At 35.1% G+C, this 19,831-nt stretch overlaps 1 protein-coding gene across 1 annotated transcript; it reads right to left on the minus strand.

Annotated features, from left to right (window-relative positions):
• Window positions 1–999: 999 nt before the first annotated feature.
• Gmppa (GDP-mannose pyrophosphorylase A) lies at window positions 1,000–11,556 on the minus strand. The gene is made up of 9 exons (XM_053762323.2): window positions 11,375–11,556; window positions 10,441–10,639; window positions 9,818–9,986; window positions 9,227–9,438; window positions 7,548–7,641; window positions 5,440–5,601; window positions 4,575–4,695; window positions 4,066–4,209; window positions 1,000–2,492 (listed from the first exon to the last, which is right to left on the minus strand). Exons 1-9 carry the CDS (start codon window positions 11,412–11,414, stop codon window positions 2,392–2,394), a joined length of 1,242 nt encoding a protein of 413 aa, XP_053618298.1. The 5' UTR covers window positions 11,415–11,556; the 3' UTR covers window positions 1,000–2,391.
• Between the last annotated feature and the right edge of the window lie 8,275 nt (window positions 11,557–19,831).

Here is a 19,831-nt window from a genome sequence, read left to right on the forward strand (position 1 = left end):
AAAATGAATACTTAAATTTCTATCTGAAAGACATTAAAAACCTAAGTTTATAGTTTCTACGTTATGTAAATTTAATGAGACATTGTTTTAGAGTGCATAAAGAACTAATAAATGTTTGTTTCAACAACATCCGATATACGTAATTAGGTATAAGATATGGAATCTGTGATTACTTTATCCAATAGTATTTGAACTTACTTAGTGCTTAAATATGTATTACTCATACAAGATTCAATTTTTATATTTCATATTTTTTGGTAAAATTTATAGTATTAAGATACCACTTGCGGGCCCCTCCTTTTTTGAATTGTTTAATAAATGAATGAATGATATTTTTGTTTATATATAACAAGCGATCAATGTGATGATTCAGATGAGTACGTACCTATTTGGTTAAAGCATTACTATCTACATTACTATCTAATCAAGAATTCTTCTAAAAAAATATGTATTTCATGATCTGACAACAAAAAAAATGCGTACATGTAATAAACTGTTTCTTAATACATATTTAATGTATCGCACACTAATTTAGAGAAGAAACCACGTCGGGTCAAGTGCATTTATTAGCATGTTTATAAACATATTTCCCGCGTCTCCGCTCTTTTTTATTTGTGCATACATTAAATAAAAATCCGATCTGTTTTAACTTGCCGGTTGCGATAACCGGTCTCAGGAATTTTCGGTATTGAATTTAGTGCGCACATCAAGACAGAAAGTTCAGGGTTTCCATAACTGTGTTGTAAAATCGTGTTTTTGGTATGTTTTCGCCTTGTTACTCAAAAGTTAATACATACTCTAAGCTAAAATATGTTTTGTCATTATCGCACTTTATGATATTTGAAATTGACAGAAAGAGACAAAACTTATTTTAGCTTAGAGTATGTTTTAACTTTTTTTATGAATAACATGGTTAATCGAATACTATTAAACCTAGGATATTATCAGGGACCGAACCGAATCATAAAGATATTTATTTACATTAAATAAAACGAAAAATAAAATTTGTGCTTAATTTATTGCATCACACAAGTTATAATGTAATTAATAAAATATTAGAAAATATTCTGTTATGTTACGTTTAATTTGTATAGAATAAATTCAACCATACACAATAAGGAAAATATAATTTGAATGTAAAAATATTAAAGCATTCGACATCTATTAAACATCATTGGTCTCTTCGTAAACAAAATAGGCACATATATTATTTACTACTGACTACTGCAATAGAGTAGTCGCTTGGTCAAAAATAACATGTTTTCAAAAATGCATTCAAATAACAAAACACGATAATGAAATGTCACTTTATTTGATCAATTAAAGTGAGTGACGACCTCGGTGGCGCAGTGGTAAAGTCCTTGCCTCTGAACCGAGAGGTCCCGGGTTTAATCCCCGGTCAGATCATGATGGAAAATGATCTTTTTCTGATTGGCCCGGGTCTTGGATGTTTATCTATATATGTATTTGTTATAAAATATAGTATCGTTGAGTTAGTATCCCATAACACAAGTCTCGAACTTCTTTGGGGCTAGCTCAATCTGTGTGATTTGTCCTAATATATTTATTTATAATTTTATTACAAGGTTATATTTAAATTCCAAAGTATCCATTTGTTTTTGACATTTGGAAAAAAGTATCGATTGATGGCAACTACCCTATTCCATGGAGCCAAACGCCGCCGTTAAAATAAGTAGATACTTATAATGATAGCCACTATAGTATATTTCTACTGCCCAGTGAAAAAATATTGTCAAAAACAAGAAATCAACTGTCGAATGTAGCTTATTTTTATTTTGTCAGAAATAATGGTACATACAGGCGATTTGCACGACGAGTACCGTACGGTCGGACGGTGTATGTATGTATTGCCTTTTCATTGGGTTCAATAATATGAAGCAAAGTTGTTAAGATCGTGCGCCCGTGATCGAAAGGTCCCAGTTTCGAATCCTACTCGCCCCGAACATTACCAGTAAGTAGTTTTCATAGACCACCACTTGCTTCCGGTGAAGGAAAACATTGTGTGGAAACCTGCACAATGGTTGGCAGTTTAACTTCACTAGTGTGTATGCGATTACTTGCCACTAGACGCGGTCGGTAGTCGCAAAAATCATGTCACATGCAGTTAAGCGACTTGAATAAAATCTGACACCAGTGTTAGCAATTAACACTTTCGAAAATATGATTTGAGATATTATTTATCAGCTAGTGAAATGGACAAGGTATTACAAATTTACATTCCAGGACCCTCAGCCATGAGGAATACGACTATAAGAAGCTGGTTTTCGTAATGACAGCAGCGTGACTCACGTCATCGAACCATTTTCCGCCTACGCTAAAAACAGACTGTAGTTGTATTTTTGGTATTATACTGGTATGTTATGTTGTATACTATAATATAATTTCATGTTTGAAGCTTCTTGTTAAGTGTTTGTGCGGTAGAACTATTGAGTTCAGTAGGATCATTTCCGCTGGTACTACTACGCCTGCACCTGTGGACAAAATTAGGATTTAGGAAACTAACTACAAACAGTACAGTAATATGCAGCCATACTAGCTATCGCGATAAAAAGTACTCTATGTGCTATTTTGGGTGGTTCTCAGAGCGTTTCCACCGCTAAAACAGCGCTGTCATGACAAATTTTCAAAATTTTAACAAAGACATGTATTTGTTTTACTAAATATATGACTTTAAAATAATTAATATGTACTGTGGTAATGTCAATTTTATGATGGATTGATTTTGGGAGTAATTACTTCCGCAACCGATCGTAATGACAGCGCGGCCGCATCGGTCGAAACGCTCTGAGAACCACCTTTTACGTTATATTATACCCGTGCAGCAGATTTTGCGTGATAACACTGACATCCAAACATTTGTATCTGATGATAAGTTTGGAAATAATATAAAAAATTACATTATGAACAACAGACGACAAGTATCTTCAAAATGACAAGGTATAACACATTTTGTACTTAGGTATACTATCCTACTAATGTTATAAATGCGAAAGTTTGTGAGGATGTGTGTATGTAAGTTGGTTATAGATTGTTATGAAATTTGGTACACAGGTAGAACCTGGAATAACACATTAGGGTACTTTTGTTATATCGAATTTTATTAAAATACTTTTCGTCCACCGTGAGAGATAAATACGTGAATATTTTTATACTATGTAACTTATACAAGAAAGTAATATTGTATTGTGTAATATTAAGGGGCTTCGAAGCGCACTGCATTGAATGGAACTATTGGGCCGATTCACCAAATGTTTGAAGTGGAATCCGAAACTGCGACAGTTTTGAAACATTGTTGATTCCGCCACGGTCGTTGTATCGGGCACAGTTTACACACAAAGAAGTGTTAGTAGAACTCCCACGATATTCGACGAATGAAATATGTTTTCGTTATGAAATATTTTACACCAATGGTCTAGAGATTATGCCGACGACCGTGTGAAGTGGAGACGATAAAGTAGGAAAGCTCGTGTGCTTCGACGCTCAAAGTCTCGAGGGAGCAAAAGGAAAGCTCAGATGAGAGACAGTTTCTTTATTACGCAAACCCAGGGCTGTGACGTCGCAAAGCCCTGGGTTTGCGTAAAATGAAAATATTTTGAAGTATTAGTTGTATTTTATAACCGGCCTGTCTAATAATCATCTATGGGAATGCTATTGTTGTCTTTCAAGTTATGGCCCTAAGTCGCCTCGTGTGTCATCCACGGGAAGATATGGAGTGTACCATTCCAATTATCAACACTCCGTTTTTTGTTACGAATCTTAACATGTAAAAAATCTTCACAGTACTTTTTGTTGAAAACAAGTGAAATATTTAGTATTCTGAAATAAAACACTTATTAACCACGTAAGTAATTCCGAAGACCTTTTGAGTCTTTGGGATTGCTATTGTGGCCTATCAGTGGGCATAGTTTTCTTTATCTTCTCGGTCTTATTCTAGGGCGGGAACCAAACGTCCCAAATAAGGATGAAACGTTAAGGGGCTCTCTGTCACACTAGTGTAACAGAAATGCTTTTTACCCACCGTGTGAAATTAGAGGGTAATGTTACCTAGAATGGTGATTGAAGGGTTGAGTCTCCCGTCGCAGTTGAAGAGCGGCGTGTTGTCCATCTTAGCGAAGGGTTTGTTAGGGTCAGGATCTGATGGCGTGCCTTCCACGCGTGACCACTCGCCGACTGATGCTTCTTGACCAACTATGGCCAATTTAATACAATAAGTTAAATATTCATACTAATTACTTCTACACTATTGCTATAATATCACTATGAAAGTCTACTAATATTGTTAATGCATGTTTGTCTGTCAGTATTTCTGTTACGCTTTTAGAGTTAACCGCTGGGCCGATTATGATGAAATTTGGTAGTTAAAGACCACGTTCAAACATAGGCAAAATTCTTCAAAAATCAACTCCCAAATGACTATAACTGGGTATCTAAGTTTGTATGAAAATCATATATGTTCTCATCATATCGCTTTCCCAGAGAAATACACGCGGTTATAGCCGCGGGCAAAAGCTAGCTTTGTAAATATTTTTTGTTGACATATACATTGTACTTACCAACAGAGTGCATGACTAGAGCATGTTCGTGAATAGTTGCATTATTCAGAACTATCGACTCCTTTAGCCTGACGCCCGCTTTGATCGTCACTCCTGCGCCGATTGACACGTTCGGGCCAATCTGTTGGCAAACATTTTCAAAATAAGCATAATGTTCGTGCTTGCGAGTGCTACGCCAGAGGTCTCAGGTTCGATTCCCAGTCAGGTCAAGATAAATACAATAATCAAATAAATATATAGGGACAATCCCACGGATTGAGTTGGCCCCAAGGTAAGTTCGAGACTTGTGTTATGGGATACTAACTCAACGATACTATATTCTATAACATATACATTAAACATCCAAGACCCAGATCTATCTGAAAAATATCATTTTTCATCTTGACCTGACCGGGCATCGAACCAGGGACCTCGGGGCAGGTCGTCAAAGATGCAAATGATCTTTTTCAGACGGACATGAGTTTTGTATATTATAGCTATATGTTATAAATATGTGGCTGTCCCAATCAAAAGGGACCTTATGGCGGCTGGCACTTAGGTCTTTATTGCCGTTGTTCGAATACAAAACAACGGCAATAATGGCCTGGCGCCATAAGGTCCCTTTTGATTTGGACGGCTACATATGTATCATTAAGTTAGCAACCTAACACAAGTCTCGATCTTTATATGGATAGTCCCTTATTCTGTTTTATTTCTCTCTCTCTCATCCCCGCATGCTCCCGGTTTCTTTCGGGGTTGTGACGCCGCGAAGCCAGAGGTCACCGTAAAAAAATAACCTTAAAATTATATATTAAATTCTGTCTTTTTTTGTTCCCATTTTGGTATTTATTATTTAAAAATAACTAACTGAATTATCCATACTCACCACAGCAGTACTATCGACCACAGCACTGGGGTGTATAAATACGTCAGGTATAACTTGGCACGGGGCTGTCTGAGACACCCTATCTCTGTGCAGCTCCAGGTAATGGCGGTTAGCGTATATCGCAGAACCAGCGGTTTTCACTTGTGACCACCAGTTTGTTACCTAAAATGATGGAATGTTCATTTTATGCAATCATCATCATCGTATCGAGTGTGTTATTGCTCACACTGGTGTCAGATTTTATTCAAGTCTCCTAAAAGCATCTGACATGACTTCTACAACGACTTACCGTCATTTTATGCATTTTATGCAATGCCTGCTTTTAAATTAAATGATGAAGAAATTTTGTTTAAATATTACAATCAAAAAAGGAGATCTTTCTTTTATATCGAGTGTGTGCTAACACTGGTGTCAAATTTCATTTATGTCGCCTAAAGGCATCGGGCATTAATTATACACCTAAACCTTCCTCAGGAATCACACTATCTATTGACGAAAACCACATGAACTGTGTATCTAATTATATTGTTTCGACTTCGGCTAAGCAAATTAAACATGATTCATAATATCGTATTCAATTCGTAAAAGGAAATGACTTATTAAAAATCTCGATTAATTATTTACGATTGAATAATGAAACAGTTCGAGTTATCCGCTGTCACGTGAGGACTCTTAACGACATCACTAATTAAAATCAACTCAGGCATTTGTAAAAACTATCATATAACTATTAATCTGTTTTATTTTTTCTTCAATTGGTTACGTTATGCCACAAGCACATACGTATTCTGAATAAAATACAATAATTAATGTTGCTTTTCATAAAATATTATTTTATTGTGAGTATTTATATTCATATTCATTTATATGCCAACTAAGTGTACAATGATGGTCTTAAAATTATTATATAGTTACTTATAACTTAGTCACCTTCAACAGGTATTGCAAATCGAGAGGCGCCTCATATAGTTATAATATTTGAATATACCTTTTGTATTATTATATAACCGTTATATATCTATAGCTTGTAAGTATGCGTGTAATATTTATAATAAAAATAATATTACATTGCATTTTTATTTATTTTTTGTTTTGCATGTATTCATCAATTGAGTAGTAGCTTATTTTAATTAAGTAGTCTTTTAGCTTTTTATTGAATGCTGAATATTTTGTTTCATTTTTAATATTATGGGTAAATAATATCTATGGGTAAACTGTTGCATAGTTTTATGGTCATGTATTTTTTAGTTGCATTTTCTGTCATCATCTGTTTGATCTAATGGTTGACTGGTAGAAAATGCTATATAAATAAATAAATAAATAAATAAATAAATATATTAGGACAAATCACACAGATTGAGCTAGCCCCAAAGTAAGTTCGAGACTTGTGTTATGGGATACTAACTCAACGATACTATATATTTTATAACAAATACATATATAGATAAACATCCAAGACCCGGGCCAATCAGAAAAAGATCATTTTCCATTATGACCCGACCGGGGATCGAACCCGGGACCTCTCGGTCCAGTGGCAAGAACTTTACCACTGCGCCACCGAGGTCGTCAAATATATATGACTTAAGTTTATCATAATATACATAATTGTAAAAAGCAACACACTTCCTTTGCAGTTAGGTGATAAAGTTTTTATAAATAGACACGTAAATTACTTGCTGCCCCCCGGGGCTTCGCTCCCGTGGGAATTTATTTAGTTATTTATTTGGCACACAAAACAGTTTTACAACAAAAAGTTAATCTACAAATAAAAAATAACAGATACATGGCCAGTTGCACACAGCATGACCAACTTTAGTGTCGACAAGCAAACATCCACAGATAATATTGTTATGAGAGAGTGAAGAATGAGAATTTTTATTATCCTACTAGTTCTACTAATATTATAAATGCCAAAGTTTGTAAGGATGTATGTATGTATGTATGTTTGTTTCTCTTTCACGCAAAATCTACTTGACGGATTGTTATTTGGTTTATATATTACCTTTTATCCTGAAATTCCCACGGGAGCCTAGCCCCGGGGCGAAGCTAATATTATATATACATACATATATTAATTCCCGGGCGTAACTAGTGCACAAACATATTACCTGCATAGCATACAACTTGTTGGTGCCAGCCAACGGAGCCAAGACCTCCTGTTCCCATGATATATAACCTGGGCTATGTTGTCCATTATTGCCACTGCAATGAACAAAACATAACATTATGTGTTCAAAGGGGTTTGAAGATTTTACTATGGAGCGTGGCATACCTACTGCCGCCATTTTGATTTTTTTTCAAAATCGCGGCCAGCCATGAAACTTTTATAAATCGATAGCTGACATTAATGCCAACAAAAAATATTAATTCAATGACCTTCATAAAGTGTCAGGTTTCCGAGAAAATAACCGTCAAAATTGATCACGTGATTTTTTTTTTAATAGCGACTATAATCCCATCTATTTGGTATAACAATGTGTAAACATACACAAAATATTCTAATAGGTATAGATAATATTAATAATAAAACATAGATAACTATGCCTCATGATATTTCTACATGTTGCGGCTACTATGTACTTAATAAGAATATTTCATACTACGACAAAAAAGTCAATGGTGACGTACTGTTCTATAGGTATTGTTTTAGGTGTTATATATAACAAGAAAAAAGATTATATATTGTATTATTCTAATGTGCAAGCGAGACGGAAGGGGGGGGGCACCTTTATACCCCCGACCGCTGCACTCAGTTTGCTACCTGTGTTCTTTCTATGCGGGAGTAAACGCCTCTCTGTGCGAGTTATTCGTTATTTAGTATTTGTATTGATGTTATGAATGTGATTTTTGTGTTTGTAGTCTCAAAAGTATTTAAATTGTGTATACTAAAAGCATGATGCCTTAAAATGTTTATCGGGCAATTAAAATACTGTTCCGTACTTTTAATTTTTTTCCCTTTTGTGCCAATGTAAAAAGAAATCCAGGTTTATATAACTATTTTCGCAAAGAGAAATTGTAGTAGGTAACCATAAAACTATGCCACAATATAAATGTAAAGAGAATTTTTAATTTTATGATTATTCCTATAAGAGGTACCTATTACTTTTATTTACCCTATAATGTCAAATGTCATATTAAATCAAATGACGATACTGCACTCACACATAGATTATGGATGTCACGTGATCAACTTTGACGGTTATTATCTCAGAAACCTGACACTTTACGAGGGTCATTGTTCTATTATTTTTTGTTGGTATTAATGTCAGCTATCGATTTATATATGTTTCATGGCTGGCCACGATTTTGAAAAAAAATCAAAATGGCGGCAGTAGGTATGCCACAAATCTTCAAACCCTTTTATGGTGCAAGATTTTATTTACTCCAGAATACTATCAGAGATTATTTTGATTACAAATCAGTAGTACATATGTATATCCCAGGCTATCGTGACTGGCAAATAAATCTTCTCTGCCCTCATATGGCTGATGTATCTATACTATCAATATAATTGTATTTTTTTAAACTACTAAGTAGGCAAACAGGCATGCGGCCCACCTGATGGAAAGCGCGAAAGCGTTACCGTAGCCTATATTGAGGCTGGTAGTCTATATTTTAAATTATTGATTAACGTAAAACTAAATGTAAGCTAACATTCCATTTAGGTTCACAATTTTAAATTATATAGTATTTCTCAAAAAGCTACAAACTACTAGCATTTCGGAACGGTCACTGCTGAGAAAATACCGAAAGAAACTGATTTCAATGTGTGTCAATAACTGAATACCTATAAAATTCATTCTGTTTCTTCTCAAAGGCCGCCGCCATAGTATGGAAGACTTGCAGTGAGCACACGTAGACGCCGCAGTTGATCAATGTGGAAACATAACTGTTTGGTTTCTCCACGTAATGGTTCACTGATTTGGTGCCGGGATCCCGGACCATGCAGCCGTAGTGGACTGATTGTTGACGGGTCGCTTCCGTGCCCATTATTGTTATCTGGGAAAAAAATAAATAATGAAATAAATTTTGCTAAACTCCACTAGACTTCAGTATGTATATAACTTATTTATATGGTCGAAAATTTAATTTTAAAAAAGAGTAGGCGTGTAATGGTGAATGGTGATGGTTGCAAATACAAGGACTACTATTATTACTTACTATTGAAAAATACAATTAATCAGTATTAATTATTGTATTTTTCAATAATTAGTAATATCACATCACATTGTGATACAATATCACATTTTTTAGCATGGCCTTGAAACTTCAATAATAAATGAAAAATTATGATTTTTTTTATTTAAATTTGTTCTAGACATTATTTTAACTTTATTATTATTAAGACGGTGAACATATTAAACATGGAATTCCTTACCAGTGCATCAGGTTTCTCAGAATGAAACACCCACAGTTCCTTTAAGGCAAAGTCTGCACACACATCACCATTGAGCAGGAAGAAAGCAGACGGATTCCCGGCTCGGACCTGGTCTCTGAAGTGGTACAGACCACCTCCGGTGCCGAGCGGAGTGAACTCCTGAAGATATCTGGTAAAATAATAATAAATAATTAAATAATATATCAATACATAGTATAAAATATAACAAACAATTCGCCCTCCATATCTGTCTGCTTCTAAGCTTTCTTTTTTAAAACCACATAATGTATTTGGGCAATATATTCCCGAAGGTTTATATACCTCGTGCGAAACCAGGCCAGGTTGCTTGTAAATGTATAAAACAAGATTAACCAAAAAAAATTTTATGAGAATTGAGCTGACCAGTTCCCCCTGACAAGTTGAGTCAGGAGTCAGCCATCACAAAGATCCATATGAAAGAGGGAACACCACCACTAGTTTGATCACTTAAACACCCAATCAGTGTTCTTCAACCATCACTAAACTGAGTTTAAATTGTGTATAATCTCTTGTCATATTATCGATTCACATGACTTTATTAATTTTATTCATCTAAATAGAAATATCAAATAAAACAATGTTACCTAATTATGACATGATATTCTTTCTGCATATCACTAACAAACTGAGCCATAAGCGTAGCAGTGTATGATCCGATGATGAGGATCTCCTTGCACTCCTTGAGCTTGGCACAAGCTTCTATGTGGTGTTGTATGAGTGGCACACCAGCTATGGGGAACAGGGGCTTCGGGGTGTCCAAAGACAATGGTCTGAAGCGGGTTCCTGTGGAATATTTAAATGCACTTTTTATTGCACTAAAGAAATATATAGCAATAATAAACAAGAGCTTCTTATAGTCATTCAATAGTTCCCAAAGTAACTTGCGCTTGGAGTAGTGTTGCTAATGTATACTGGCCCCTGATAATTGAAAAGATGCATCAGAAACTTTTTTGTTTTTAATTAAATAATAATGACCTAACCTGGCTAGCCCTAGGGGTCATTAATGTATGTATTGTCAACCTTCGAAGCTATCAATGTTAACTATTGATAATGCAATAATTGATTTTTGGGCAACACTAGCCTAGAGTTGCTCTAGATACAATTTTCAATATTTCATTTTCTTAAATTCATGCCAATGTTGATGATGTAATAATGTGCAATAAACATGTTTTTTTTAAATATAGTTAGATAACTATATTATATTTATCTAAATATATTTAGAAAAACCAAATATTATATTACATTGACAGTTCATTATTGTATGAAGGTCATATTATCCATGACTAATAAATACCTATCAACATAAACTGTATAATAGTAGCCTTATCAGATAAGTATGAAGGTAAGAATACTTATATATTTAACTTTAGTTTGGAGTCAAAGTAAGTGGTTAGTTTAATACAACTATGTATATTAAGCGCAAGAATATGTATTTATAGTATAGAATGAATAATATGCGTATTTATAACAAAAAATGCAAATATTTTGCACAACAATACCGGTGACGTACAAGTTTACCTTTTTGCGGCCCGCCAATTAAAATTACGGCTTTTAACATTTTTTTGACGATCACTACATCAACTAGGAATATAAATTATGTTATCCAATGCCTTCACAGTAACCTAAAGTATTTGCAATCAATCAACAAGTAATAACTAGGTAGTTTTTTAAAACACGTCAAGCTTTTGTAAAATGTAAACATGGCATTATTTTAACGATCTGACATAGACTGCTAATTTTCAACGTTAAACGTCAATGTCACGTGTGCAATTCTTTTCTTATTTCACAAAGGCAAGGATATGCCTTTGTATTGCCTACCTACCTACCTTACCTACATTATAAAGGCTTATAAAAATCACAGTTTTAAAAGAACATTACATTTAATAAAAATAGTAACATCTAAAAGAAAATTATGACTTGTACAATGAGAAAATAAAGAAAAGAAAGATGAATAGAACTGAAAGATCACGAGAATATATATATCTTTAGGTATCCTAAAATAGAGAATATATTATATTATAAAAGGCTGGCAGTATGTATAAATTGCGAAGACTTAGACAGGTCAAGAGTATTCAATTCAATTTGTGGCTTGGGGTGGGGTTCACATAACCGTTGTAGTAATGTAAGGGTGAAGCTTTAATATTTAATCGCTTTATATGGGCTCAGTACATATATATCGTATCAATCTCCTCTACTTATCTCATGTTATCCGATCTGTCACATTCCTCTTAGCCTGCTAAACGCACTCAATCTATCTACAAGCTCCTATTATAAATATTGGTATTAGGTAGCTTACTAAATCTTACCTATCCTCACGGAACAATAAAAAAATATTTTTTTTATGACGACCTCGGTGGCGCAGTGGTAAGGTTCTAGCGACTGAACCGAGAGGTCCCGGGTTCGATCCCCGGTCGGGTCATGATGGAAAATGATCTTTTTCTGATTGGCCCGGGTCTTGGATGTTTATCTATATATGTATTTGTTATAAAATATAGTATCGTTGAGTTAGTATCCCATAACACAAGTGTCGAACTTACTTTGGGGCTAGCTCAATCTGTGTGATTTGTCCTAATATATTTAATATATTTATTTATTGTTCACGTTTTGTTTATATTGTTGCACGGAAAAATAAAAAAAACAACTCTTTTTTTATTGTTCCGTGCCTATCCTATAGAACGAGTAGGTAATATAACTGAATACCACGATTATTGAAGGTTTTGTAACCAAAACATCACAGTAGCGCGCTGACATAAGCCAGTAATCCCCAATGCCCTTGCTCACAAAGCTGACATCGACCGTAGGGCTTATCTAGGATGTCATAAGATGCCCATTATTTTGAATAATATACTGGCTGCATAGAAAAATATGCCAAGTCTTTATAATCCATGGATTTAGTAAGTACTTCGTACTCGGAGTACCTACTAATTCCATGTTATTATCTTATTAATGTTGATGTTGTGAGTATAGCCAAGGTTTTCTTGATAAAAAATATGCACACAGCTTTTGATTTTTTTATAAACCTATTTTTTATCCCACTGCTGGACAATGGTCTTCCTCTTTTTGGTGTTAAATATAATTCATTTATATTATTGTCATATAAATAAATTACACGGTCTTAGAGCGTGTTCCCATTGCTCTGTCGTGCTCCGTTGCGACGACGCAGTACCTACGTTGTTTTCTATAGGGTTTGACACCTACATGCGTTGATCTCACAGATATTAGAACATTTGTGGTTGACCTACCTACTTACGTTCTTCTTCGACGGAGGAATGGGAATACGCTCTTACTTAACACTACTTAGGTGTGATACCTAGTGCTTACTATAAAAATATGCAGATAAATTGTTATACATTATTTGGACAAAGTAGATGGGGCTACCTGTGGATACAAATGTATTTTTTTATAATAAGGTACGTGGATAAAACAGTGGGGTGCAGAGTAATTAATGAACTCCATTACCTGGCTTCATTCGGAGGTAGAATTTCAATGAAATATCCGATGTACCTAATAAAGCCGTATTTGTTACACGTGTACACAATTATTAATTAACGTAATTCCTTTCAAACCAGTTTTCCCGGTTGCATTCATGGCTAATATGCTTGGAAGCCAATGTACCACTACGAGTAGCTTTAGATTTGCCATTAAATGTAATGTTAAGAGCGACTGACACGCTTGTGAATTTATATCAATTTTCAGTCTTATGCTTACCGGTTCCCGGTATTCTTAGAGAGCGAAATCAGCACACAAGACTGTACTTAACAAATACCTACAAAAAATTCAATATCTAAAAAATAAATACCAAATTTGAATACTTACCAAAAATAAAATATGTCTAAAGAATTTAGGTCAGTCGTAGTATTGACATTCCGTTTTGATAAGTCCTTGCACAAACAAAATTTTGAACAATTTAATCTGTCGAATTCGACACGATAAACCCACGATAATCCTGGCAAAATATCGTTTTGTATTTAACTTGTCACGAAAAGGCAAACAATATTGCAAAGTTGCAGCCGATGTTAATATCAATTGGTGGATATAAAATCAACTAACCCTCTCTTTCTCATTGTCGCGTGTTCCGTTTGCATTCAGGACTGTGAAGCCGCGAAGCCCGAAAGCAGCGTAAAAAATAAGTAACTTTAAAATTCGACTGCTGGAATGCTGTAATGTTGCCTATTAACTGCCAAGGCTATATGTGCCTTAATCGCCTTACACAACTACGGGAGGATAAGGAGTGGTCCTATTCCAGGGAGGAACCACACGAACTGGGCGTTCCATCAACCCACACATTATAGTGTTGTGGTCATTGTTGATTTCCCCATTTCTTGTACCTATAATCTTACCAGTTGAACTACATTTTCATTTTGCATTTCATATTGTAATGCAGTCCGATCCAATATCACTTCAGTCGAAGTTCTTATGAATACAAATTCACATTGTCTATGATACTTATAGAAAATTACCTATTTGATCGACGGTCGGACCTTTCGATCGCAGGCGTCTTAAATTGACCACCATTACAAAAGTAGTTAAAAAAATTGTGGAAAATGATTACCTATGTACATAGCCGTTATAATATATAGCCGAAATAAGGGATACATAGGGTTCCGAAATCAAGCTAAATAAAACAATAATAAATGTAATATAACTAGTTTTGATTTCGGAACGGCTATGTATCCCTTATTTTCAAGGATTTCAAGAGAAATATGTATTTCTGTTGAAATCCTTGAAAATAAGGGATTTAGATGTAACTAAAATATTAAAATTGGAATTTATAACGAAATTTAGATTTGACAGATCTAAACCTTGCAATAATCCCTAGCTTTCCCGTCAAATATGTCTTTGGATCAAGTTGCCGCGCCGCCTTGATGACAGCAATAAATCAGGCTCGTCAACTGAACATGCTATAAAAATTGTAAAACCCGTGTAAGTATAATGAGAGAATAGTTTTTATTGACGTTTACTTGATAGTTTCATTGTATTGTGTGATACCTACAGTTGAAAGAGACGTAGCCGTAACAGATGCGCTGCGTTTATTCCATATGCAATGTAGTCAAAGAATTGACTAAATCAAAAACGGTAGTGTTTTTTTAATTTTCACAAAGTAATAAATGAATATGTATTAAATTATGAGCTGGCGCTAGTGTGTTGGAAATAATCGTCTTAACAGCTATACATGTTCCGTTTTATACTTTTGAAGTACGGAGCCTCAAACATAGTGGCACCCACAAAAATAAAAATGTCGTGCACAAGGATAACCTTACGCTTAAAAGCTTACACAAAACTGAGGCCCGCTGTATCAACACGCTATCAGCCGTGAGGCCGTGACCTTTGCCGGCACACTTCAGCGAACTTCGTGACTAATGCGTGAAGTTTTGCCGAAAATACCCTGAAAAAAAAACAGGAGAAAGCTTCTGTTTTTTCACGGCAATTCGTCGTGGTGGTATCGGGTCTGACCGAGGTTCTTTTTGTTTCATTCTTTTTGAGTGTGTTTTGGTAAATGCTTTTATGAATACCGCTCTCTATAAGTGTTAGTAGTAGACGCATGACACCAGTCACCAGTGAGCCTATACCCAGAGTCAGATTACAAACTGGGTAACTGTTTGTTTCATTTTATATTTATGATGTAGGTAACTCGATACCTTTCATCCCGGAAAGAAACTACTGTTTTCTATATACTGTACATTCAAACATTTCACGCGACCGAAGCTTGGGGCCAAAGCTAGTACATACAACTATGATTTTAAAACGCACTATTGCTATGACGTGACGTCAGTCGGTTAATGATGACTTGTCAAGTTTGCCGCCAAATGGAAATTCTGTGTTCGTCTAATGCGCAAATATTGTAGGTTAAGAAATAAATCTATATACAGCCATAACTTGTTCCGTTGAAAGGATTGTAACTGTAGTACTCAAACACAATAATAAAAGATTACTTAAAGAAACAAAAAATTCGAGAGTTTCGTGGTTGCTTTTGTCGCTGTGGACGCCTTGAAGCCCATGAAGTACGCATATCTACGCATCGTATTATTTTATTGGCATGCATAAGAAATATGACTATCTAAAAGTAAGGTACCTTTACTCGTGAAAAATTACAACTCAATATGGATATCAAATACACAATTTTGAAAGGCAAAATAACGGCTAATACTGAAGAATGAAGTGCATCCATTGTTCGGCATGTCGGTACCCACAGAGTACTGCGGACCGGCATCCATCTACAGTGGAGTTCAAATATTTGCTGGATAGTATAGATATGTGAAGTAGACAGAGCTGGCAATATATAATACGTAAATAAAATGTTGTAATAATAGTAGTAGTATTAGAATACTTAATAAGTGATAATAGTAGCAATAGAACGCGTAAATACCTGGTTCTTTATTGTAAACTAGCGGCCCGTTCCGGCTTCGCTCGGGTAAAAACTATACACCGAAACCTTCCTCAGGAATAACATTATCTATTGGTGAAAACCACATCAAAATCCGTGCAGTAGTTTTTGAGGTTTTCGCGGCAGAGGACCTCGTTTTAGAATATGTAAAGATTCTGTGTCATAAATGGCGTAGCATAGAGCACTTTTTTACACAATATGAAACCATATTATGAAATAAACAAGTGGTTGATTATTTTGTGCTAGGATAAGGATCGGATTCATAACATGACGATAAGAATTACTTGATACGAGTTTTCCTATATAAACATGACATACATAATTTTTATCAATCATCAAAAGTAATTTAAAGTTCCCAACCCCTGGGGCACTGGCCTTCCTTATGAATGGATAAGGAATTTGGGTCATACCCCACCACGCCGCCCCATTGTGAATTGCCGAGTTTTACATATGCAAACCAAATAAAAGACATACATAAATACATAAATAGGCGTAAAAAAACATGCTATACCACCATATTATTCATTTAGGTACATGTCTAAATCACCTGTTTTGAAACTCTGTGGAAACTGCATCCATTTTTTTGGAATTTCGAAATAGAAGATATTTTCATTCCTGCAGTGGAAGACAAAAGCTTATTAGTTTGCTACGATGAAAAGAAATTATATTAAGTAATATAATATAATAGCATAAAAAGTATGTTATTACCTTGGTATTGTCAAAGGTAAATAAATATATAGGGACAAATCGCACAGATTGAGTTAGCCCCAAAGTAAGTTCGACACTTGTGTTATGGGATACTAACTCAACGATACTATATTCTATAACATATACATATATAGAATAACATCCAAGGCCCAGATCATTCTGAAATAGATAATTTTTCATCTTGACCTGACCGGGGATCGAACCTGGGACCTCCAGTGTAGCGATCCCGCATGATGACCATTAGGCCACGGAGGTTGTCGAAGGTCGTCTGCCTGGGTACCTAGATCTAATCTATTTCTGCCGCCAGACAAATTACTTGAATTGTTGTGTTCAGGTTTGAAGGGTGAGAAGACAGTGTTTGTAATTACGGGGTATTGTGGCATAAGACCCAGTAGGCAACGTGTGTGTGACATGTGACCCCTCTGGTGTTAGAGGCATTATTAACTAAGAACTGGGTTTTAGCCCAAACGTACACACTCTGAAAATTTATAATTTAGAAAAAAGGTAGTATAAAAAAACAATATCAAATTTAACTTTAATTATAGACGATTTCTTGTCATATACGAGTATATAAAATAAAAACGGCCCAGCACGTTTAACCGAAGTATGTATGAAAATAAAAACATTCCACATTTCGAAATCGCTGACAGCAAAATTTTATATTTCCGTTCACTATCTGTTATTGCGCCCACATGCTGTCTATATCGAATCACAGAATTACCAATACCTAAATGCTTAGAAGAGACATAGAAGCTTGATTTTGGGCTTTAACATAATAAACAAAGAAGCGATAATAATATCTAAATCTATTAAATCTATTAGGACAAATCACACCGATTGAGCTAGCCCCAAAGTAAGTTCGAGACTTGTGTTACGGGATACTAACTCAACGATACTATATTTTATAACAAATACATATATAGATAAACATCCAAGACCCGGGCCAATCAGAAAAAGATCATTTTCCATCATGACCCGACCGGGGATCGAACCCGGGACCTCTCGGTTCAGAGGCAAGCACTTTACCACTTCGCCACCGAGGTCGTCATATCGCCAATTCGAATGCCATTTATAGGTGTTTTATTGAATTCGCTTAAAGACGCTTTAGGCCACATGGCTTTAAACGCCTTGAATAAAATTTTACGTAATAATTAATCACTGGGACACCGCGGCTTCATTTTTACATTACGTTTATATCCTAACTTTAACTTTTATAACTAATAATATAAATACGAACTTAAGTTTGTTTGTTACCTCTTCACGCTATATCTGTTGAATTATCTTTTTGAAATTTTGCATACATGTAGTTTGAAGTACGGAGAAGGACATAGGGTAGATACCTTTCACCTCGGAAAAATAAATGTTTCCGTAGAAATTCACGCGGGCGAAAAGCTAGTGAGAAATATATGCTTCGCCGCCCACGATGGCCGCAGAAGGAATTCTATTTCTTTTACTATTTCGGTCTCTGCGGCAGACGCCGTCGATACTCCAAACAGGTCCCGTGGGATCGCCCACATTAAGAGATTATTCTAGGATTAATCCCTAATGCCATTTACAATAGCCTTACAATATTCCGCAATTGAAGTTCCCTGTAGAGTATTCAATAGAGCAATTGGAGTAAACATGTTTTGATTTTAGTTGTACACTAGCTATTGTCCGCGGCTTCGCCCGCGTTTATTTCTCACGGGAAAATTTATTTTGAAGGAGGAAAGGTACCTTATGTCCTTTTCCATACTTCAAGCTACATGTAGGTATGCAAAATTTTAAAAAGATTGGTTGAGTAGGTAGAGCGTGAAAAGATAACAAACAAACAAGCAAGTAAGCAAGCGAGCGAGCGAGCAAGCGAACAAGCAAACAAATAAACTTACTTTCGCATTTTATAATATCAGTATTGAAAAAATAGTTTATTTCCACAAATTACTGTTTTTTTCATTACAAGTTTATTTGTGTATAGTGTATAGTTTATTTCCACAAATAACAAAAACATTTGGTATGCGTATTTGACAAAAGAGGGGACTGGAGCTTAAGCTAGGTAATACCTGTATTTTAGGATACTCGCCCACACTATTAATTCGTTTGATATGTTATTTACTTTGATAACATATCAAACGAATTAATAGCAATGCTTATTCTTTATTTAGGTAAGTTTTTATTTACATAATTTGTTTTCATTTATATAATAAATATTTATACTATAAGGTGTTCAATTGTTTACATATTTCACGCTTTGTGCACATTCACACTTGTCGACCTGGGTAGCGCAGTGTGTTATTTGTGCGCTAACTCAATCTGTGTTATTTATATTTATTCACTGGGTACGGTGCAATGTATTGATTTACCACAGCTGGATAGGACAGCAAGCGCACATTTCGTACAATGGTGCAAAATAGTTTATTTTTATCGATGCTCAAAAATAATGCACGTATGTGTTTTTAGGTTAAAATTTCGAAGCATTTTATCCAGTTCCTTTACAACAATTCCTCCTGGAGGCTTTTCGAAAGGCATTTCATTTGATTTGATAAGTATAGTTTTTTTATCAATGACCAAAATTACGGCACGTATGTATGTGTTTTTAGGTTAAAATTTGGAAGCATTTACTTGTATCATTTTTATTCAGTTTCTTTACAACAATTTCCTGGAGGCCATGCGTAACATATTTTGGTAACTTTAATATTTCCTGAAGATATTTTTTCATTAGCCTATAGTGTCCCACTGCTGGGCAAAGGCCCATCCATCCCTGTCCGCTGCGTAACTCTTCCAATCCGTTTAATTCGTCGAATAAATCCGTCGCACCTAAATCGTCAGACCATCTTGCTGTGGGACGGCCTCCTTATTCGTCGCCGGCCAGCAGGGACCCATTCTGTGAGCAGGGACCCATTCTG

This window comes from Plodia interpunctella, chromosome 22 (genome assembly GCF_027563975.2).
Source record: "Plodia interpunctella isolate USDA-ARS_2022_Savannah chromosome 22, ilPloInte3.2, whole genome shotgun sequence".
Lineage (NCBI taxonomy): Eukaryota > Metazoa > Arthropoda > Insecta > Lepidoptera > Pyralidae > Plodia > Plodia interpunctella.

Bases quoted from the DNA above. Each gene is read 5' to 3' on its own strand.
- Gmppa (XM_053762323.2), bottom strand. From the start codon at position 11,414: ATGTTAAAAGCCGTAATTTTAATTGGCGGGCCGCAAAAAG. The intron at 10,640-11,374 runs GTAAACTTGTAC...AATATTCCACAG, and splicing joins AATTGGCGGGCCGCAAAAAG to GAACCCGCTTCAGACCATTG. The intron at 2,493-4,065 runs GTAACATTACCC...TTTTGTCCACAG, and splicing joins CCCTTCAATCACCATTCTAG to GTGCAGGCGTAGTAGTACCA.